Source organism: Dryas octopetala, chromosome 1, assembly GCF_963921425.1.
Source record: "Dryas octopetala chromosome 1, drDryOcto1.1, whole genome shotgun sequence".
In the NCBI taxonomy this organism is placed as follows: Eukaryota; Viridiplantae; Streptophyta; class Magnoliopsida; order Rosales; family Rosaceae; genus Dryas; species Dryas octopetala.
The window spans coordinates 23740187-23764116 of NC_141366.1; the positions used below are offsets into that span (position 1 = coordinate 23740187).

The window sequence follows — 23930 nt, forward strand, 5'->3', positions numbered from 1 at the left end:
TCTTCCTTACAGAAGGCAACATCCCACCATTAAAATCGGACGAGGTTTACTGGGATTACATCCGATGTCTACTGCTCGGAATACAGGGTGATCAGAAATTCAAAAAAAAAAAAAAAAAAAAAAAAAAAGGATCTTTCATATGTAACCCCCAAGCTTTCCTGCAGTACAGCTTTTCTTGCTAAGGAACTTGGGGGACTTCTAGACAGTATCTTAAGCAAGAACAACTATGTGGACACTTGTCGTTCTGCTCGGACTCTTTTGTGTACAAAGTTCCCAACCAAGAAGTATCTTTTGCTCGGAAACTTGGGGGACTTCTGTTCGTATGATTAATCATCTGGGCATAACGACAAGTCACACAAGGCTTAACATCATGTCGTTTGGGCCTAGACCCAAAAGCTAAGCCCCCGCTAGGCTCCGGCCTCCTAGGCCTTGACCTTCTAGGCTCCGGCCTCATAGGCTCCGGCCTTCTAAGCTCCGGCCCCATAGGCTCCGGCCTCCTAAGCTCCAGCCTCCTAGGCCCCGACCCGTGTCAACCCACTCGGATCCTCGAGACCGGTAACACGTGGCGCTCCTACAGTGCAAGTCATCAGGGACACGTGTCATCACCGGATTGGTTGACACCAAGGAGTAAAATTTCGAAATTTTCGGCGAAATTTCGCCGAAAATTTCGTTTTTTAGGGGTATGGAAATTTTAACACCATACCAAAAAAATTTCGAAATATTTCGAAATATTTCGCCGAAATTTCGTCGAAATTTTCCGAAATCCTCGAAATTTCGGCGAAATTTCGATGTAGTGTTCAACAAAACCAAAACCAGATCTATATGGGTGGGAGTCGCGGGGTGGGAGGCGTGGGTTTTGGGCGCGGACGGTGGTTCTGTGCGAGGTGGGGGAGGAGGCGAGCGAGCGGCGCGAGGCTGGCTGAGGGCGGAGGGATGAGGCGAGCAGCGCTAGGCTGGCTGGGGAAGGAGGGAGGAGGCCAACAGTGGGTTTTGGTTGCGGGAGGTGGGCGCAGATCTAGTGGCTGGGGAAGGAGGGAGGAGGAAGGAGAAGAGAGAGAAAGAGGAAGGAAAAGAGAGAGAAGGCTACTGGAGGAAGAAGATGAAAAGGAAAGAAAAAAAAGTGGAAGTCACGGCCAACGAGGGAAGAAGAGGAAAAGGAAAGAAAAGGAAAGAAAAAAAAGTGGAAGTCACGGCCCACGAGGGAAGAAGAGGAAAAGGAAAGAAAAAAAAGAAGAGAAAAGAAAGGAAAAGGAAAAAAAAGAAGAGAAAAGGAAAGAAAAAAAAAAGAAGAGAAAAGAAAAAAAAGAAGAGAAAAGAAAAAAAAGAAGAGGAAAGAAAAAAAAAAGAAGAGAAAAGGAAAAAAAAAAAAAAAAAGAGAAAAAAAGAAAGAATTTTTTTTTTTTTTTAAGGTAGATTGAGATTTGGAGTTTTTAGACAATTGGAAAGAAAAAAAAAAGTTTGGGATTTTATTTGGGGTTTGATCTGGTCATTTTGGTGTTTCGTTTAGTTGTAAACATAAATTATGAAAAAGAAATTTATCTCATTATCATGAAGTTTCATTTCCTTAATGTTTGGTTTTCTAATTTTGATAATTTGTAAAATTGAAATTTTAGATAAACCGTTGTCGTCGCTGCTGCCATCGGATTGGTTCTATTTTAACCCAATTCGGCTTAATTTAACTATCAAATATCATTTCCAAGTTCCTTTGAGTAAACTTGTTACTTTCTGTTGCCATATTGGTGATTTATTCGTGTAATTTTATCATGTAATTATTAATTAGTGAAGTATTTTTTTAACAGCCTTGTCTCTGGCGCGCATTATATTTATCACATATCACATGAAATCTACTATATTATTTGATTTCTTCAATGTTTTTTATCAATGTAGTAGATAATATGTTAAATAAACATACAGTCAAGTTTCATTCAAAATTTCCATATTTTAATAGCAATTTTAGTCATTTTTGTCTAATTTTATCGAAATCGAAATTTTAATCGAAATTTCCACGAAAATTTCCGTCGAAATTTCCATCGAAAATTTCCTCGAAACCGAAATTTTACTCCTTGGTTGACACTCTTCCAAAGATACTATAAAAGAGGTACCTTCTTGTCACAAAAGGACAACTGAAATCATTATTATACTATTCACTCACTCTGCTCTCAGATCTCTCTGAACACTGACTTGAGCGTCGGAGGAGCTTTGGCCGGCACCACACCGGTGTCCTTCCCGCTCACTTTTGTGTACTTGCGCAGGGTGCTTTGGATATCATTCTCTCTCATTACTCACCAGTCGGACCCAGCTACCTGTTCCTGCCCTACTTCGACGTGTCATCCGCTCAGTGGTGGGTCAACGGGCCTACGTGGTTCGACTCGACGTTGACTGCTCTACCATTTTTGAGCATCAACATTGTGATAATTAAAATCTCAATATACAAAACTTTTTTATAATTCATAGTGACAATTATCAATCGAATAACTTTTTCTTTCTATTCTCTACATAATACATATGTACTTTTATAGTTAAAATGATTGGGTAGCTAGTTTTATACTTTATTATATATATATATTATAATCTACGTATATTTTAGGTAAAAAACAGAGTGCCTTTGGTCATTAACTTAGTGTGTTCAAAAATGGATTTAGACTTTAAGCTTACCTGGATTGGAATTTAGTAATTGAAATGCAATCGATCATTAAGCTTTTATTGTCTTGGGGGAATAATATAAATTATTATTAAAAGTGTAGTCCAGTATTCCAGTTCATGATTGTAAAATATCCCAGACAGCAATCTCAATAATATATAGAAACGTTTTGCAGATCATCATATATAATTATATACAGTATGGACTACCGGCCGGCCAAAACACTGACACGTATGCTGCACATGCAGATTAACTAATTAATAAAAATATAAATATAAGTACAAAAGAAAAAAAAAAAAAAGAGGTCAACAAATTAACCAAAGTTGCTCTATAAATAGAACCAAACACTGCAGCTAGCTAGCACATACACACCTCATAGTAGCTAAGCAGTACGTGGTATCACACTACTACTCTTTCCAAGTGCATTTTCTTTCCTACCAAATACTGTAGCTAGCTAGTTGGGTCATACTAATGGCTACACCTAAATATAAAGCTAGAACTCCATTAACAACATTACTTTTGTGCACATTATTTTTATTGTTGGGAGTACTGGGTTCTTCTTCTTCTTCTTCTTCTTCTTCTCCTTTAACTTCTAAACCCAGTAGGCACTACCACAAATGGGATGTGGAGTACCTGTTCTGGTCTCCAGACTGCGTAGAAAATATAGTGATGGGGATCAACAAGCAGTTTCCGGGGCCCACAATCCGAGCCAGAGCCGGAGACACCATTGTTGTCGACCTCACCAACAAACTCCACACTGAGGGAGTTGTTATTCACTGGCATGGAATCCGACAGTTGGGTACTCCGTGGGCTGATGGCACCGCTTCCATCTCACAGTGTGCCATCAATCCCGGTGAGACCTTCCGTTATAGGTTTAAACTCGAAAAGGTCAGTATATATATTATGTTATCAAACTGTGAATTTGTACGTACTATAATTACTTAATCAATAATCTAGATTCACAGTCGAGAGAGATCATGTTAATTAGATGGATAAATTAATTATATGGTGCAGGCGGGGACATACTTTTATCATGGGCACTATGGAATGCAAAGATCTGCAGGGCTGTATGGGTCTCTGATAGTGGACGTAGCAGAGGGAGAGAGAGAGCCATTCCACTATGATTATGAGCATAATCTGCTGTTGAGTGACTGGTGGCACGAAAGTGTTCATCACCAAGAACTTGGCCTCTCTTCCAAGCCCATGCGTTGGATTTTCGAACCCCAGGTAATTAATTACTTATTATTTCCTTAATTACAATTTTAATTAATTTTAAATGGATTACCTACCAAATTGTCCTGCATGGGAGTGGGAGTGGTGGGGTTTCCATTTTCAATTTCCCAATTAAGTTGGGTACCTACGACGTATGCATTAACTTTGATTGAGTTGCTTCTCATAGGAAAGTTTGCATTACAGTAAAAAGGTACCCAATTTTCTAATCTTTCGCTTTCTTTAATTATATTAATGTTTTTTTTTTTTTTTTCCAATTCAATGTCTCATTATATTTTAAAAAAACCATTAACTCTAATCTTCTTTTTAATCTAAAAGAAAAACTCTAATCTTCTTCTCTTGCTTTTTCTATTTATTTTTTCAAAAAAAGTGTGGGCCAGACATCATGGCATGGTCATGACCAGATCATAAACGAGTCATGTTGAGGGGTAGGGAATATAGGAGCAACTCATATATTTAACCTAAAAAAAGTACACAAAACAACATAAAATTAAGGTGGTAGCTAACATAAAAAATAGTATCTAGATATTCTATTTTTTTACTTAATTTTTAATTTTAATCATGTATTTATTATAATATAAAGATAGAGAATAAAAGATAAAATAAATGCGTAGTACGTTATATGTATAAATAAATTTATATTACACAATCATGATTGAAACAAATAAAAATAAAACAAATAGAGATATATTATAAATCATAAAAACTGTATGTGTATATTTTAAAGTAAAACTAAACTAAACAAAACAAAAAATTTCCGGTACTAAGCACTTGTAATTAATCAATAATATCTCAATTATCCGTTCATCCCACTTTTAAAACTATTTTATTTAGTTTTTTTTGCAAAGTGGATTAATTATTATTTTTACTAGATTTGGAAGGTTTAGTGGGGAAATTTTTTGAATATTTTAATTAATTTTTTAAGCATGGAACATCCTTAATTTAAAGTGATCTTTAAGTTAGATTTCTTTTGGGTTTAGTGGGGTATATTCTCCTCATCTAAGTACGTAATAACCAAGTTTGGACTGTGGAGGAATCATTAAAAATTGAAAAGGTAAGGTAGGAGGCCAGGATGAGTTTCAATCACTAATGAGAACTGAGTGTGTGCCCTGTTTTGTTTCTATTAATATTTGAAAGAAAAAATATTTAAATCACAACCTATATATAAACACAAAATGAAGAGAGAGAAAAACCAATTGAAATGGGAGTATGGCGTGCATAGCAAAAAATAAATAATAGATTCTAGCTAGATAAAGAAACATAAATTAATAGATAAATAAGTACATATATATATAATTAAATTTTGTTTTTTTGCAACATAAAATTTAAATTAACTAGATGATAGTGGAAGTGTTGAGGCTTTCCGACCAAAAGAAGTAGGCTGCATACAGTCACTGTCCAGATTCTTAATTTTGAATTTTCCATGTGGTAGGTGGTAAATCATCATCCTATCTTTTGCCATATCAAGTCTCAACCTAATGGATTTGAAAGGAAAAAGTTTTTTTTTGGGTCGTTTTTAGTGCTGATTTTCTGTTCATGTGTAAAACTAAACCGCGTGATTTTGACATTCAAATATTAAGTATTTTAAATTTAGTATCTATAATTTATATTGGAAAAATAATTACATAGAATTATAAGATGTCATCATTTTAGATATAAAAACAAGATAAATAACTATAAAATTCAGAATCATTCGTATAGAACAATATAGAGAGAAAAAGACAAAATGAAGAAGAAATATTATAAATATATATCTTTTTATTCTTTCTATCACTTTCAAGTTGACATGTTTGTCTTCATGATTAATTAATTGGATGGTGCCATGGCATCATTGACAGACTTTATTGATCAATGGGAGGGGCCAGTACAACTGTTCACTAGCAGCGCAATATAGCAATTCCAGTACCACCAGCCAGTGCACACTGGGAGGAGGTGAACAATGCGCACCCCATATACTCCACGTACATCCAAATAAGATCTACAGGCTCAGAATCGCCAGCACTACTGCCCTTGCTTCCCTCAACTTGGCCATTGGGGTAATAATTATATTCATTCACTTCTATATAATTGCATCTTATATATACCACAATCACATTTGCATGAGTCACATTCAACTTTAAATCGTTATCTGGGTTTCTCAATTATTGTCCTTAAGTAAGGTTAGTCTACAATTCACCAAAAAAATGTTAGTCTACATTTTGGTCTAATTATAATCTCAATGCACCACAGCTCGATCATACCATTTTGAACACTTGAATTTGTTGTTAATAGCCACAATTGGTTTTTAGATAAATTAAAGGTTCTATTTGTACTCTCAGAAAACTTTTTGCACTTCTTTAAATAAGAATAAATAACGTTGTTATACCAATATTGTTATTTATAGTCTTACAAAAAAGTGTAGAAAGCTTTATAAAGAGTGCGTTTAGTGTTACCCTAAATTAAAAGTTAAAATATGATATGTTGGGCTATATCATCGTGGACCAATTTGACAAGAGAGTTGACATGTTGAGGAAAAGAGACTAGTGGTAATTGAGACAGAGCCATAGGAGGAATTATTATGATTCAATTCTGTGATACTATATATATCTATTCTTTTGGTGTGGAAACTTCCCTGCACTATGCATGGCTCATAAAAAAAGTTAAATGTGAAAAAGATTGGTGCGCATGGTGGAGACAAAGTTGGTAGGAATATGATTATATTTGATGAAATAGAAATTAAGCAAAAGAACCTAAGAAGAATAAAGGAAGAGATCGAACAAAAGAATTATTGGATTTCTTTCTTTTTTGAGTGGAAAGCACAATAAGCACTAAGTGGCAGCCTAGGATTGGTATTTGACAACTAGATGTTGGCCTTTTTGTCCAATGAATGCCCATTTGCCCATCTTTAATTATTACAGACAGTGGAAATGGCTTTAGGTAATTGGTCAAATTTGAAGTTTAAATAAATTCAAATTTCAAATTAATGCATGCCTTAAAATTTTAAGAAAAATGACTATAGTGGTCGATATAGCCATATAGGTTGGATTATTTTTCAATTTCTGTCTTTTATAAAATTTCAATTTTTTTAATCAGATTTATGTACTCGATCAGCTTTCAGTAGCAATCAAGTATATGTCTGACTAGAAGTATATGTCTGACTAGGGAATCTACATATTACTATTTAGGAGAAAAAATGGTCGTTTTAGTATTATTTTTTTCAACAAGTCTTGTAGTTAGTTTTGTTATAAACCAAGTTCCTTGAATTAAGGTCGTACTTGAGACTCACATGACCTTTCAATCTAATTATTCAACGTATTGATTCTTTTGTAAGAGCATGTGTGTTGGTTTTAGCTATAGTACCTTATAGTTAAAAAGTAATATTTAACTATAATTTTTAGCTAAAATCACAAATTTTTATATTGGTAAATATTATAACTAAAACTCATATATTTAGCTTTTAGTATGAAATCCAGCTGTAGGATATCCTTAATTTTCTCTCTCCTGCTGACAGCATATGTGCACTAGGGTCCAAACCTTTTCTTTGCTTTTGAGCTTGCAATAGCTAAATTTTTAGCTTAGCTAAATACTAACCAATGTAAATGATTTTTGTGACTTTTAGCTATTGCTTATAGCTAACAAATGCACATGCTCTAAAACAAAAAGAATTGATCAAAAACGAAAACTAACTACTAAGACCTACATGAAAAAGGTTAAAAAACCCTTTGAAAAAGGACCATAATTTGGATAAGTTTTATCATTTTCCCCAAAATCTATGAAGCTAAAATTAATTCGTTAATTTTGTTTTTTTAGTAATGTACAATCTTGTTGTTTTATGAAACAAGGCCTGCATATATAGTACCGCATGGCACATATGGCTGATAAAACTAAAGCTGCCTTGTGGGAGTACTACTGATCAGATCAGATGGTGAATGCATGCTTCCTGTAATGTATACAAGCACAGCACTCTTTTTCTTTGTGGTTAAATACACGTGATGGATGATTCTTTTCTCTCATTGGCGACGTGGCTGCTTGCGAATCATGAAATTTTCACATGTGATATCTGCTCTGTACTACTATATATGTGCACACAGAGAAATAGCATGCATGCTTTGTTTTGGCATATCTAGCTGTACATGTTCAAAATGTGAAGTACTTGCAGAATCTAATGACACATACATGCTATAAAGTTGATTTTGACAATTGATCACACCACATACAAAGACATGTATGCACAAATACATACAATTAACATACACTAAATTAATGATTGATTTCTTTCATTCACGTGAATTATATTTGAATTAGTTCGTATGGTGTCGATCCATTGTTGATGCATGTATGCATGAGCTACAATGAACATGTAGAAGGTCCATTGTTGGTGTCACTTACACTCAATGTAGACGAGTGTCTTGAATTTGATAATGCTATATCCATACTATACATGAATATTTATTATAGGGCTCATGAAATTTTTCATTTATATTTATGATATGTATGTCCTTCAAAATTCTATGTATCAAATTGTTCATGATCTTATCCCAACCCAATTAAGATCCAAATTAACCAAATTCTCTTTAACTTTGATCTTATGTGTTGTGTGTAGAATCACAAAATGTTGGTGGTGGAAGCTGATGGAAACTATGTTCAGCCATTTGAGGTTGATGACTTGGACATCTACTCAGGTGAGAGCTACTCAGTCCTCATAACCACCAATCAAGACCCTTCCAACAACTACTGGCTTTCAATGGGAGTAAGAGGAAGAAAACCCAACACCCCCCAAGGCCTTACCCTCCTAAACTACCTCCCAAACTCTGCCTCAAAACTTCCCACCTCCCCACCTCCTGTCACTCCCCTCTGGAATGACTATAACCACAGCAAGTCCTTCACTCACAAGATTCTAGCCCGAATGGGGTCGCCGAAGCCCCCGGTCAACTACGACCGTCGGATCACCCTCCTCAACACCCAAAACAAGATGGACGGCTACACCAAGTGGGCCATAAACAATGTCTCCCTAACCCTACCACCTACTCCCTACTTAGGCTCCATTAAGTATGGCTTTAAACATGCATTTGACCAAACACCCCCTTCTGAGGACTTCTCTAATGACTATGATGTGATGAAGCCACCCTTAAACCCTAACACCACCACAGGAAATGGGGTTTACACCCTCACCATGAACACAACAGTGGATGTCATACTTCAAAATGCGAATGCACTGAAAGAGAACGAGAGCGAAATACATCCGTGGCACTTGCACGGGCACGATTTCTGGGTGTTGGGTTATGGAGAAGGCAAGTTTTCGAAGAACGATGAGAAGAAACTGAACCTGAAAAACCCACCACTGAGGAACACCGCAGTGATATTCCCATATGGGTGGACAGCTCTGAGGTTTGTGGTTGACAATCCTGGGGCTTGGGCCTTCCATTGTCACATTGAGCCTCATTTGCATATGGGCATGGGAGTGGTGTTTGTTGAAGGCATTGAACTCGTGGAGAAGGTACCTGCTCACGCTCTTGCTTGTGGTCTCACTGGGAGGATGTTCATCACTGGCAAACACAATTGAGACTAATTGATTAACCATGCATGCGCTCAATTTTATTAGCTTTAAAATTTAGAGTAAGATTAATGTTTATTAGCTTGTGGTCTCACTGGGAGGATGTTCATCATTAAATTTATGTTTATGTAGTATTATGATTAAGGATTAATTAGAGATATCTCCATTTCCGGGAGACTCATTTTGAATTTTTGATATTAGCCTATTCTTTCGTAACTCATTTTTAAATTTGCCACGTAAGATTATCCAATTTTTTCAGAAAATTCATTTAGTAAATTTCTCTTTTACCCTTTGAGTTGAAAAAAGTTAAATTTTAATGTTGTCAATGTCTTATTTCAAGGTATTATCATTTTTTATTTTGGTAATTAATTGATGTTTGACTTTGAAATTTAATATTTTCCTTTCTAATTTTTTTTTTTCAAATTTCAAACCTTATTAAGTTGTCCAAATTAGTATTTTGATTGAACGTTCAAAGCTTTACAAACATCATTTACATTGTCCACATAGCCTTCATCCTCACTTGTTATTTAGGTTAATTAACAATTTCAAAAGTTCCACACGGCGTTTTTTGCAGTGTTTTTCAAGTTTTCATTAATTCATCATTACTTACAAGTAAATATCGTGTTATTTTTCTTTGGTTGTATTTGTGGTTTCTTCGATCTTCTTTTTCTTCTTCTTAATTTGATCTTCATTTTCTTTGATTTTTCTTCATTTTCTATCCTTATTCATCATCAATCTTCGATCTTCTTCTTCTTTCTCCCATTTTTTTCTTCAATCTTCTTTTTTTTCAACACTAAGCCCTTCATGATTGTGGTTCTTATTTTTCTTCCACATTTTTCTACCTAAGTAAGAGGTGATGAAACTATTGGTATATATACCTCAAAAGAAGGTTTGATTTGAGGGGATCAATTTAAGTCTGAATTTTAGATAGTTGTGTTAACTAATGTTCTTAGGTGCTATGAAATGTTGTTATGACTAGCTTTCTTGTTGCATTCGCAAAATAATCAATTACAAATCCAATTAATCAATTAATAACCATAAACCATTTATGCATATATATATATTAATTAAGCAAAGATTAATTTCATATATAAAAAAATAATCAAAGAATAAAGGCCGACCATTATTTTATATTCTGAACTAACCTCTTGATTGGAACTTCCAATTTGAAAGCTTAATTAATTGGGAATTTGGGAGATGGTGACTTGGTGAGTGGTGACCAGTGGGACTAAGTTGGGCGACTTGCACCGTTGCACAGAAACTTAACTAGGTAGTCTAGGTGGGGAGCTCAGAGCTCGGCGACTTGCAGTCTTGCGCAGATGGGGATCCTCAGAGCTGGGCGACTTGCACAGAACTGAGACTGGAAGAGTCAGAGAGATGAGAGAATATGAAAGAGTGAGAGTCTAAGAGAGAGACTCTGAGAGAAGGTAGAAGGGTTGGCGCCTGGCATTTGGGTTTGGATTAATTAATTACCAAGATTCAATTAATTAATTTAAGTTCCCAAGCATCAATTAATTACCCATAACTAGAAGAGGAGCTGGGGAGGCATGATGAATCATGAAAATTGAAAAATCAATTACTATTTTGTTTCAACTCATGATTGCTTGTCTTTAATGAATTATATGTTTCGGGCTTGGATATTAAAAAAAAAAAAAAAACAGAGAAGAACACCGGTGGTGGACTGGTGTTGTTCTCAGCCTTGTGCTCTCAGGTGGCCGGGGGGTCAAACCCAAGGTTTGTACAAGGAATTTCTGACGGGCGGGTGGTCAGGCGACCACCTTTGTCCCCTATGCATCAGTCTCTGACTTTGCATGGAGTTTGGGAACACATCAGGCTCAACCAAAGGTATCTTATTGTTATTATTTATTTCCATTTTGTTCTTCCATTTTTCTTGACTTGAGCAATAGGTATCTTTTCTTTTTCTTCATTTGTTTTATATACATGAGTCTAATGTATTGGTATTTGTATTTATATATGTTAGTGTTATATTTGTATTGTGTTGGATTTGTTATATTTTTATTAGATATTTTTCTCTTTTTTTTAGCCAAAGTAGAGGCTTACTGTATTTATTTTTTTTATCTATATTGTAGGTATAATATATATATGTATATTGGGTGTTTAAATTTTTTTTTTATTTTTTTTTTGTATTAGAGTATTTATATGTTGATGTTCATAATTGGTAACAATTTTTTTTTTAATTGGATGCATGAATCATGAAATTTCATTAATAAAAACATTTAAAATTAGGAGTAATAAATGTCTTAAATCATGGATCTTTAAATATTGCTCAAATTGGAGCAATGACATATCTTTTGTAAATATCCACAAATTCATGCTTAAGCTATTATCTGACGTGGAAAAAAAAAAACCCACACACATTTATTTACCTATTAGGCCTACTCTAAAATGGGGTATTCAAAATGGTGTTATATCTAAAAAACTCCTATATGTAAGCTTTTGACACGTATGTAGTGTACCGTGGTTTTGTTATTTTACAATATCAAAGCAACAAAGTATCTACAAACCAACTATTGATCTAAATTCTAATAGTATTTTATGTTTTCAACACTAAAAGAGATCTTTGAATACCCCTTCCATATATCTTTACTATTGTTAGTTTCTAGGATTTGTTATATTGGCTATGTTCCTTGTCAAAACAATTGTATTAATTTGTATTTAATCACTCACAAGCTCTAGGCTAGATTTATGACAAGTTCTGCTGCTTTGAAGAAGTCAAGAATGATCAAAGACACAAGGTATACTGCACTTCATTCATTTCATGAAATTAACAGATTTTTGTCTATTTGACTAGTCGTTCACTGATCATAAAGAACACTGTTTTTCACGTACAGTGACTGTTACTTAAGTCACAATTGCTACAGTGGGTCCATTTCGGGTCTCTGCTTTTTAAGCTCATTTCTTGAAAGCCCATGTTCTGTTTAGTACTAGACATGCATGTGCATTGCACATGGCTTGGTTCCCCTACTGTAGCAATCAGATCTGATTGCATCTAATCCCATTCACGCACACACCTTCACACATCAGCACTATTCATCATCTTCCTCATTTTTCTGATTTTTAAAAGCAAAATTCCTTTTTACAGCTGCTTATTCATATCCTTAGTAATACTAGGATACCCCTCTAGGACAAAGGGAATATGCCCCTCATCCGTCTCTTGTGGACAGCCATTGATTGGCTTCCACGTGGCTTGGGCGAACATGATTTTTGCGTGGGTGTGTACGGGCATAAGTGGGTTGGCTGTTCAGATCTTTTTTGTGAGTCGATGAGCAATTTTTCAGCGTGTATCCTTGGGGTTTTCACGTCTGGGTATTTTCCATGTGAAGTGCTCATCTTCATTATTTTCAGAAAATGGTCTTTAATTCTTGAAAAATCACAAAGAGATTTTCTGAACTTGTTTTTGTTAAATCTAAAATTCTATATGGGTTTGAGTGCTTAAATGTCTTCATACATTCTTCAAACACATTTATTTTAGATTTAAGTTGAAGGATTCAATATTGATCTTTTCATGCCGATAGCTTGAGAAGGTTGATCCTTGTTTGTGAATCCTACATTTGCATATCATGTTCATGCATTGATGATACCACTGAGCTTGGTGCGGATTGGTGCCATGGGTTGATGAGCTTGGAGTGGAGCTGCCTTCTTCATGAATGACCAATTGCCTTGCTAATGGAAGTTGCACAAAGGGGTAAGATAGCTGCCACTTAGTCTAGGACTTAGTGATTGAGCTTGTGTGCTGAGTGCCCTCTTTTGTATTGAACTTCTGATTTAGTGGATTGCTTGGTCAGCTGGATAGACCCCCAGTTTTTACCCTTTGTGGTTTTTCTGGGTGAACATCTTGTGTGCATTTGTCTTCCTTGTTTGTGTTGTTATGATTACTGATTCACTCAACATTTAAACACAAATCAGTACTGTAGCTATTTGCTGGAAATTGATATATGCCTTATTTAATTGTCTAGCTAATCACACACCACTGTAGTTGTGGATAACACTGGGATGCCTACTGTGATGGATCCTCTGAGTGTATAGGATGTCACTTGATCCTTGGTGTGTTTGATTTGTGTTGTTTACTGAAGTGATTTTTGGTTTTTAGAAGTCAATGTGGAGTTTCATATTTTTGTTACTGGACCGTCTGAGTTGTGTTTGGTTGACTAGTTCGTGAGTGATCACATAAACCAAAAATTGGGGTCCGATCACTGAAAGTGAAATTAATCAAGTTAATTGAGTGAATAGACCACCTAAATTAAACTCACAATTGGTATCAGAGCGCTACTCTAAAAGCAAATAGAGAGATCCTAGGGTGTTGTTTGTTTTCTAGGTGTGTCTAGATGGAAAGAGATCGCGTTGCAGGATCTTGCAACTCTCCTCCATTCTTTGATGGCAGCAACTACGCTGCTTGGAGAGAAAAATTTGAAATTTTTCTTGATGCCTATGACGAGTTGGCATATGAGTACCTCACTGTTGAGTGGATTCCTCCCACACGAACTGTTGATGGGATTGAAACTCCTAAGCCTAGGTCCGAATGGTCTTTTGCCGAAGTCACGGCCTCTAGCTCCAACAAGAAGGCTAGAAATGCTATTGTCACTGCACTATCTTCCTCACAATTTGCACACATACAACATTGTGTCACGGCTAGGCAAGCTTGGAACAAACTTAGGGTTGTTCATGAGGGGGACAAACAAGTTAGGTCACTTAAGCTTCAAATGGTACATGCCAAATTTGAAGAAATTAGGATGAAAGAGTCCGAGTCATTTTCCGAGTTCTATGAAAGGTTGGAAGCCCTCACAAATGAAGCCATGTCCCTAGGTAAACCTTATGAGGAGTCTACCATTGTCCAAAAGGTTCTTAGATCTCTACCTAAGAGATTTCAATCTAAGAAGCATGCAATACAAGAAGTCCAAAATTTGGATGAACTCAAAATTGGTAAATTGGTAGGAAAGCTTAAAACCTTTGAGATGGAACTTGAAATGGATGAAAGGGACAGCAAGAAGTCAAAGGATATTGCTTTGCAAAGTGTCAAAGAGATGAGTGAAAACTTGAGTGAAAAATCATCCATGTCCGATGATGAGGTTGCCCTTTTTGTCAAAAGATTTAGACGAATTCTTAGAAATAAAGGGAGAGAAGCTAGAACTAGTGGTAACAACTTTAAGGAGTTCAAATTCAAACCTCAAGGAGAGAATTCATTTGAGAGAAAACAAGAGAGGAAGTCTAATTTTAAAGAAGGAAGAACAACCAAGAGAGATGTGAAATGTTACACTTGTGGTGGAATAGGTCACATAGCAATTGAATGTGCTAATAATAGAAAGAATAATTCTTCAAGTAAGAATAAAGCCATGAAAATCACTTGGAGTGATAGTGAGAGTGATAACTCAAATGATTGTGAGTCTTCTTCGGATGTTAAGGGTGATGAAGTTGCTTTTGTTGCATCAATCAAGGAGATTAAACAAGTTGATGGTGGGTCTGACTCAGAATCTGTTCCTGATGATGAGTCTTACACTGCACTTTGTGATAAGTATGACTCACTTTTCACCGAAACTCTTAGCATAAAGGAAGAAAATTAGAAACTAAAGAATGCTAAATTGAAATTGTGTGAGAAGATTGAGTCATTAGAGAGTGAATTAGAAAGTGTGGCTATCTTGAAACAAAATTTTGAGAGTCAAGTCAAAGTGCTCAAGGAGAGCAACATCTACTTTAAATCTTTGAATGAGAAGCTTGAAAAAGAAGTACATGAAGCTAATGAGAGCATTGTTGAGCTCACCATTGGGGCTGAAAAGGTTGATAGGATGCTTAGGATTGGAAAGCATCATGGTGACAAAACCGGTTTGGGTTTTAGTGAAAATAGTCCTAGTGTATCCAACACAAAGACTATTTTTGTCAAGTCAGAATCTGATCATAGTGTCAAAAAGGGTCTAGGTTTCATTGACATTGGTCAAAATGCATCTCATTCTAAGTCAAGTCAAGCTACATCAAGTGTCACACAAATTGATTGTTCTAATTCACTTAGAAAAACAAAGTTTGTCCCGGTTTGTCATCATTGTCATGTCAAGGGTCACATTAGACCAAATTGCAACAAACTTAGAGGAAAGAAATCAAGTGAACCAAAGAGAAATGTTTCTCTACAAGAGCAAGTGAACAATCTACTCAAAGAGGTAACCAAAATTGCCTTACTTGTCACCCCACTTCCCAAAAATAAGCCAAGTCCACATCAAAGATGGGTTGTGAAGAGCTCCACTAAATGTCTAGTAACCTTGAATGCTTTTTCAGCCACTAAGAGGAACATTTGGTACCTAGATAGTGGGTGTTCCAAACATATGACGGGAGATAAGGAGGTTTTTACCTCTCTTGCTCCTTATGATGGTGGTAGTGTGACTTTTGGAGGAGGAGAGAAGTCCTATGTGAGTGGAAAGGGGGTTGTACACATACCCGGTATACCCGAATTGAAAAATGTAAGATTTGTTGATGGGCTAAATTCTAATTTGCTTAGTATTAGCCAACTTTGTGATGAATGGGGTGGTGAAGTGTGTATGTCCAAGAGTGGATGTAGAATTGTTGACTCCCAAGGAAGAGAGATCTTGAATGCCCCTAGGTCTAGGGATGATTGCTATGTGTTTGATGGGAATGTTGGAAAAATTGAGAATACTTGCAATAGAGCTATTGATGACACTAGCTCTCTTTGGCATCAAAGACTTGGTCACATTAATGTTCATGACCTTTACAAGTTGTCTAAGCATGAGGTTGTTAGAGGTCTTCCAAAGATAGGAAAACCCGAAACTTTTGTTTGTGGTCCATGTCAAATGGGGAAACAAACCAAAGAACCACACAAAAAGGTCAAAGACATAGGCACCTCTAGGACACTTGAACTAATTCACTTGGATTTAGTCGGTCCTGTCCAAACCTTGTCAATAGGTGGAAAGAAATACATTCTAGTCATGGTAGATGATTTTTCTAGGTACACTTGGGTGTCATTTCTTAAGGACAAGTCGGAGACATTTCATCATTTTGTCAAGATTGTGAAACTGCTGAAAAGTGAAGGTATGTCAAGTCTGTCAACCCTGTCCAGAATTAGATCAGACCATGGAACTGAGTTTGAAAACTCTCAATTCGATAAGTTTTGTTGTCAAATGGGCATCAAACATGAATTTTCAGCTCCTATAACACCCCAACAAAATGGAATCGTTGAGAGAAAGAATAGGGTTTTGATTGAGATGGCAAGAGTGATGTTGAATAGCAAAAATCTTGCTAAACATTTCTGGGCTGAGGCGGTAAACACGGCATGTTACATCATAAATAGAGTCTACCTTAGGCCGGGAACCAAAAAGACTCCCTATGAACTGTGGAAGGGTAGGAAACCTAAGGTTACACACTTTAGAGTGTTTGGGAGTGCATGTTACATCCTTAGGGATAGAGAACATTTGGGGAAATTTGATTCTAAGAGCGATGAGGGTCTATTTTTAGGCTATTCATCCAACAGTAGAGCTTTTAGAGTCTTCAATTTGCGAACAAATTCTATGTTGGAATCCATAAATGTGAAAATAGATGATCATGATGCATCTATTGAAATGGCTGCAGATAAGGATGGATTGTTCCCACAATCTGATCCTAAAGAGGATAATTTGGTTAAAGAAGAGTCAAAATCAGGTAGTGATGAACCTGCTGATGACTCAAAAATTGTTGAGTTTGATAAGTCAGAGAGCGAACAAAATGACAAAATCTTGAGTGACAGATCTGAAAAACCAAGATGGGTGAGGTGTAACCATGGTGAAGATGTAATTCTAGGTTCTTTAGACCAGCCAGTGAGGACTAGAAAACAAATAGCAAATGAACTTGCTCATGTGTGCTATGTTTCCATTGTTGAACCTAAAAATGTCAAAGAAGCACTCAATCATGAGGAATGGGTGAGTGCAATGCATGAGGAATTGAACCAATTTGAGAGAAACCAAGTGTGGACTCTTGTAGAGAGACCAGCCAATACAAATGTCATTGGAACCAAATGGATATTCAAAAATAAATCCGATGAATTTGGGAATGTAGTTAGAAACAAGGCTAGGCTTGTTGCTCAAGGGTACTCTCAATTAGAGGGTATTGATTTTGATGAGACTTTTGCACCCGTTGCTAGACTTGAGTCCGTTAGGTTGCTTTGTGCCATTGCATGTCATCTTAGGTTCAAATTGTATCAAATGGATGTTAAAACAGCGTTTTTAAATGGTTACTTGAATGAGGAAGTTTTTGTAGAACAACCAAAAGGTTTTGAGGATCCTCACATGAGAGATGGTGTTTATAAATTGAGGAAAGCCTTGTATAGGCTGAAGCAAGCTCCAAGAGCTTGGTATGAGAGACTCTCTCATCACTTATTGTCCAATGGGTATCAAAGAGGGTCGGTTGACAAGACCCTATTTGTAAAAAGGTTGAAAAATGATGTCTTGATTGCTCAAGTTTATGTGGATGATATTGTCTTTGGTTCAACTTCAGATTTTCATGTTAAGAGATTCATTGATGTAATGTCTAGTGAATTTGAAATGAGTCTAGTTGGTGAAATGAATTTCTTTTTAGGGCTGCAAGTTAAGCAAGTAGATAGTGGGATATTTATCTCCCAATCTAAGTATGCTAGAAATTTGGTCAAAAAGTTTGGGCTTGAGTCTTCCAAAGTGGCTACTACTCCAATGAGTAAAAGCTCCAAACTTCATAGGGATCCAAGTGGTAAGCAAGTGGACCAAACCTTGTATAGAAGCATGATAGGAAGTCTCATCTACCTCACAGCTAGTAGACCGGACATATCGTTTGCGGTAGGAGTGTGTGCTAGGTTCCAAAGTGATCCCAAAGAATCCCATTTGTTTGCAACAAAAAGAATCATCAAATATGTAAGTGGGACTCTTGACTATGGGTTGTGGTATACCCATGATACCAACACTAAATTGGTTGGATTTAGTGACTCCGATTGGGCTGGGTGTAGTGATGATTTGAAGAGCACCTCGGGTGGTGCTTTCTATGTTGGGAATAACTTAGTGTCTTGGCATAGCAAGAAGCAGAATTCTGTCTCTTTGTCAACTGCTGAAGCTGAATACATAGCAGCAGGGAGTTGCTGTACACAACTCATTTGGATGAGACAAATGTTAGCCGATTATGGAATTGATGAGAAAACTTTTCTCATCTATTGTGATAACATGAGTGCTATAGATATCTCCAAGAACCCGGTGCAACATACAAGAACCAAGCATATTGACATAAGACATCATTTCATTCGAGATCTTGTGGAGAGTGGAACTCTTACTTTGACTTTTGTTCCTTCCGAACAACAACTTGCAGACATCTTTACAAAAGCTCTAGAGAATCCAAAGCACATTAGTCTTCGGAAGTCAATTGGCATTTGTACACATGCATAATTCCTTGTAGTTAAATGTGCTTCATTGTTTAAGTTTTTTTTGGTTAAGTAGTTTTTCTTTTAAAAGAAAATAACCACTTTGAAAGGTCTTAACATTATTGGTCACACTCTCTTTGATATTCAAAAAGGTTCTTGCATCACATGAGTCATGTCAATAAGCATAATCCCTCATTCTTGTCAAATGTTAGCCTTGAGATTTTTTTTCTATTTAACACTTTGTCATAATCAATCAAACTTGTTAAATGCTTTTCAAAGACAATTTGTTTGAGGATGCAATTTAGCCCTTCAATATAATTCCTCATTTGTGACTCATCTTCAGCTAAACTTTTCTCATTTGAACAAATGTGCACCATACAAAATAACAAAAAAAAAAAAAAAAAAGGAAGTGTGACCAAAGAAGTCACGGCCCTAGGGAGACATAAGGTGTTTTTATGGTGTTCTAGGGTAAAGAGTCGCAAAATTGGACCAATTCATTGCACTTAACTTGGGATGTGCCTAAACAAAACAAATGAAAATAATTTTCTCAAAGCCATTGTCATGAGTTGAAAAACTTTGCTTTCAAGATTTGTTACCAAATTAGAAATTCTCTTGAGTGGTTAAATTTTAATCTCTTGTTGTGAATGAAACTTATTTAACCTCTTTGGTTGTCATTGACATTGTTTTACCATCTTGAACAAGTCTTGCATGCTAGCATTGACCTCCCTATATCTCAAATATGCTTATTTTCTTGCACAAAATTTGCAATTTTCTTTTTCCATATCTATGAGAGTGTTGACATTGGTGGTTAATTCTTTTCAAGTGTGTTTGTTGGTTTGTCAAATTTGTTTTGTCAAAAATAAATTCCCTGAAGCACATCTAACTCATAGATTTCCTTTTGCGTGTCATTGCTTCCAATTCTCTAAGGATTCCTCTATCTTTTTTATTTTATGTTCCAGTACGCAGTTTGTTTAGTTTGACTAGTCTAACAATCGTCAAATACAGTCAATTTCACAAGAGCCATTCTGCATTTTGGATCACTGTTCATTAAGGGCTTTTCAGACTTTTATCATCTCTATCAGCCCTTATAAGCCACGCGCCCCTCTTTCTTCTTTCAAATCCCTAACATTTCAGAATCTTCTTCTTATATTCTCATCTCCGGCCGCATCCTTCTCTCTCACCTCCTCGACCTTCCGCCTTCCACCTCTCGCTCGCGCCACCGTCGGCACCACCTCCTCTCGCTCGCGACTCGGTCGGCTTCATTCTCTCTCGCGACTCAGTCTGTGTCGCGAATCGGGCTCAATTTCTCTTATCGCGCCTCCATTTGCCATATCGGGATTCTTCCCATGTCGGGCTCCACCATCATCCCCTCTCGCAGCCGACAACGCCAATCCACGCCGGAGGACTGTGAAGAAGAAGACTTCATCAACGAACAGAATCGGTTTTCAACTCGATGGGCCAAGAGATTTTTTCGCATTGTGCAATCCCGATCTGTGGTCACTGAGCGCCACTACAGGTTAGAGGAATTCAATCTTCATCTCTTTCGTCAAGTCTTCTCCTTCCTCAGTGACTATCAAGTCTCCACATTGAATGACCTCCCTCACACAGTCCCTTCTTACAACCTCACCATAGTTCAGGAGTTTTATGCAAATTTTCCAAGTTGCATTGCCCGAACAGGTTTTAATGTCTATGTGCGAAACTGTGATGTGTATTTTCGGCCTAGTGCAATTTGTCGGGTTCTTGGGTTGAAACAATCAACCCACTCTGATTACCAGCAATACTTGGAACGGTCTCGGTCCTATACTGCTGCTCACTTCCAGGCCGTGGCCTATGTTAACCCTGCTACCCCTTTAAAGGACGGTGTGTTGCTTGAGAAGTCTGAATTCAAACCTTTTCACAGGTTTTTGTGGGATTTTGTGCGTCACAATATCATTCCTACCTCCCACAATTCACATCCTTCTGCGGAGCAAATTCAAGTGATGATGTCTTTTCTGAATAAGGATCCTGTTCCCATAGGATTTCTTATTTATGAACACATTCAGACCAAGACAATAGGTAGTGGTCGTGACCACAAGGGTGCCCTCATTTTCCCTCTCCTTATTCACCTCCTCTGTGCCCGCAGTGGTATCTCTTCTGTGGCTGACTTGGATACATTTGCTGAGCCTATGGCTGACTACACTAAAACAGTCATGAAGGTTAGTGAAACTTTTGCTCGCAAAAAGCGAGGTGATCAGGCTCCTTCTCTTGAACAAGCAAACGCTGCACTTCTTGCCAAGGTCAAAGGTCAATCGGCTATTATTGCAGATCTCATGGCCCAACTAGCAGCTCACACAGCTCATTTTGCTGCCTTTGCCATCGTTCCTTATTCTGATGGGCTTCATACTGAGGATGGTGATCCACATGCTGACATTCCTAATCATTCCGATGACGCTCCAGAGATGGACCCCACCGATCCTCCAGTAGCTTTTCAGCCTGTAGATGACTTTGAACTTGCCATGCAAGCCCGTTACAGAGATGCTGCTGCTGCTGCCGGTTCTCAGTTTTAGGGGGAGTTAGTTTTAGGGGGAGTTCGAATTTAGGGGGAGTTCGAATTGTATGGAATGTTTCTCTTTCGGGATGTATTTTTCTTGCATATCTCTCCATTTTTCTGTGCTTCTGAACTGAATTTTCTTTTATGAATGACCTTTTGTCTTTCCATGACAAAAAGGGGGAGAATGTATTGGTTGTTTTAATCTCCATTGCTTGCTGCGTTTAAACTGCATACTATCATACTTTGTGTTGTGCAAGTATTTCTTCTTGCAGGTACATTATAACAAGTGTTGGGCTGTGTGTTGAGAGTCTTGTGAGGTGAATGGGTTGTTGTTTTGTCAAGGAAAGCCAAAGGGGGAGATTGTTAGTTTCTAGGATTTGTTATATTACTATGTTCCTTGTCAAAACAATTGTATTAATTTGTATTTAATCACTCACAAGCTCTAGGCTAGATTTATGACAAGTTCTGCTGCTTTGAAGAAGTCAAGAATGATCAAAGACACAAGGTATACTGCACTTCATTTATTTCATGAAATTAACAGATTTTTGTCTATTTGACTAGTCGTTCACTGATCATAAAGAACACTGTTTTTCACGTACAGTGACTGTTACTTAAGTCACAATTGCTACAGTGGGTCCATTTCGGGTCTCTGCTTTTTAAGCCCATTTCTTGAAAGCCCATGTTCTGTTTAGTACTAGACATGCATGTGCATTGCACATGGCTTGGTTCCCCTACTGTAGCAATCAGATCTGATTGCATCTAATCCCATTCACGCACACACCTTCACACATCAGCACTATTCATCATCTTCCTCATTTTTCTGATTTTTAAAAGCAAAATTCCTTTTTACAGCTGCTTATTCCTATCCTTAGTAATACTAGGATACCCCTCTAGGACAAAGGGAATATGCCCCTCATCCGTCTCTTGTGGACAGCCATTGATTGGCTTCCACGTGGCTTGGGCGAACATGATTTTTGCGTGGGTGTGTACGGGCATAAGTGAGTTGGCTGTTCAGATCTTTTTTGTGAGTCGATGAGCAATTTTTCAGCGTGTATCCTTGGGGTTTTCACGTCTGGGTATTTTCCATGTGAAGTGCTCATCTTCATTATTTTCAGAAAATGGTCTTTAATTCTTGAAAAATCACAAAGAGATTTTCTGAACTTGTTTTTGTTAAATCTAAAATTCTATATGGGTTTGAGTGCTTAAATGTCTTCATACATTCTTCAAACACATTTATTTTAGATTTAAGTTGAAGGATTCAATATTGATCTTTTCATGCCGATAGCTTGAGAAGGTTGATCCTTGTTTGTGAATCCTACATTTGCATATCATGTTCATGCATTGATGATACCACTGAGCTTGGTGCGGATTGGTGCCATGGGTTGATGAGCTTGGAGTGGAGTTGCCTTCTTCATGAATGACCAATTGCCTTGCTAATGGAAGTTGCACAAAGGGGTAAGATAGCTGCCACTTAGTCTAGGACTTAGTGATTGAGCTTGTGTGCTGAGTGCCTTCTTTTGTATTGAACTTCTGATTTAGTGGATTGCTTGGTCAGCTGGATAGACCCCCAGTTTTTACCCTTTGTGGTTTTTCTGGGTGAACATCTTGTGTGCATTTGTCTTCCTTGTTTGTGTTGTTATGATTACTGATTCACTCAACATTTAAACACAAATCGGTACTGTAGCTATTTGCTGGAAATTGATATATGCCTTATTTAATTGTCTAGCTAATCACACACCACTGTAGTTGTGGATAACACTGGGATGCCTACTGTGATGGATCCTCTGAGTGTATAGGATGTCACTTGATCCTTGGTGTGTTTGATTTGTGTTGTTTACTGAAGTGATTTTTGGTTTTTAGAAGTCAATGTGGAGTTTCATATTTTTGTTACTGGACCGTCTGAGTTGTGTTTGGTTGACTAGTTCGTGAGTGATCACATAAACCAAAAATTGGGGTCCGATCACTGAAAGTGAAATTAATCAAGTTAATTGAGTGAATAGACCACCTAAATTAAACTCACAACTATTATAAAGCCATAAAAAAGGTTTGGTATTACAAACTTCACAAAAAATGAGATTGCCCAATATACCATTCATTCAACGAAACAGCCACATAAAAATAACCTAATAAATAAGGGTATAATTGTAAAATACAATTATTAAAATAAAATTCAAAAAATAGAAAAATACACCCTACCACCTTAAAACACGGAGAAAGTGGTGGGAAATTATAAAACACTGAAAAAAAAATTAAAAACAAAATTAAAAACGCCAATTGACATGCACATGACATGTACAAAGAGGAAAAATTATTGGATGTAACCGATACATCGCCACATGGTGTAACCAATCTAATGTGTAAGGGTATTATTTGACGGTATATTTATATTAGTAAGGTATAATATTAATAACATTCATCCATATTATGACATATTGGATTGGTTATACTACATGGCGGTGTGTCGGTTACACATAATAATTTCTCGCCAAGAGACTAGTATATATAAATGGAAAAAGAAGGAAGCATATTCAATAAGTTGATCGGGCAAGGGCAACCAAGAAGATGTTTGCAGCTCATTTTTTGCCCAAACTAATAGTTAAGCCCAGGAACGTAGTAAGCTGGG

The 23930-nt window shown here is 36.8% G+C and overlaps 1 protein-coding gene across 1 annotated transcript; it reads left to right on the forward strand.

Moving 5' to 3' along the window:
- Positions 1-3017: 3017 nt before the first annotated feature.
- LOC147299278 (L-ascorbate oxidase-like) lies at positions 3018-9485 on the forward strand. Its single transcript, XM_086256755.1, has 4 exons — positions 3018-3529; positions 3656-3868; positions 5710-5907; positions 8454-9485. The coding sequence occupies exons 1-4, from the start codon at positions 3113-3115 to the stop codon at positions 9411-9413; spliced, it is 1788 nt and encodes a 595-aa protein (XP_086112881.1). The 5' UTR covers positions 3018-3112; the 3' UTR covers positions 9414-9485.
- Positions 9486-23930: the final 14445 nt, after the last annotated feature.

Coding starts and splice junctions, on each gene's coding strand:
- LOC147299278 (XM_086256755.1), top strand. CDS start 3,113: ATGGCTACACCTAAATATAAAGCTAGAACTCCATTAACAACATTACTT. Junction 3,530..3,655: donor ATAGGTTTAAACTCGAAAAG/GTCAGTATATAT, acceptor TATATGGTGCAG/GCGGGGACATACTTTTATCA. Junction 5,908..8,453: donor CCCTCAACTTGGCCATTGGG/GTAATAATTATA, acceptor TGTTGTGTGTAG/AATCACAAAATGTTGGTGGT.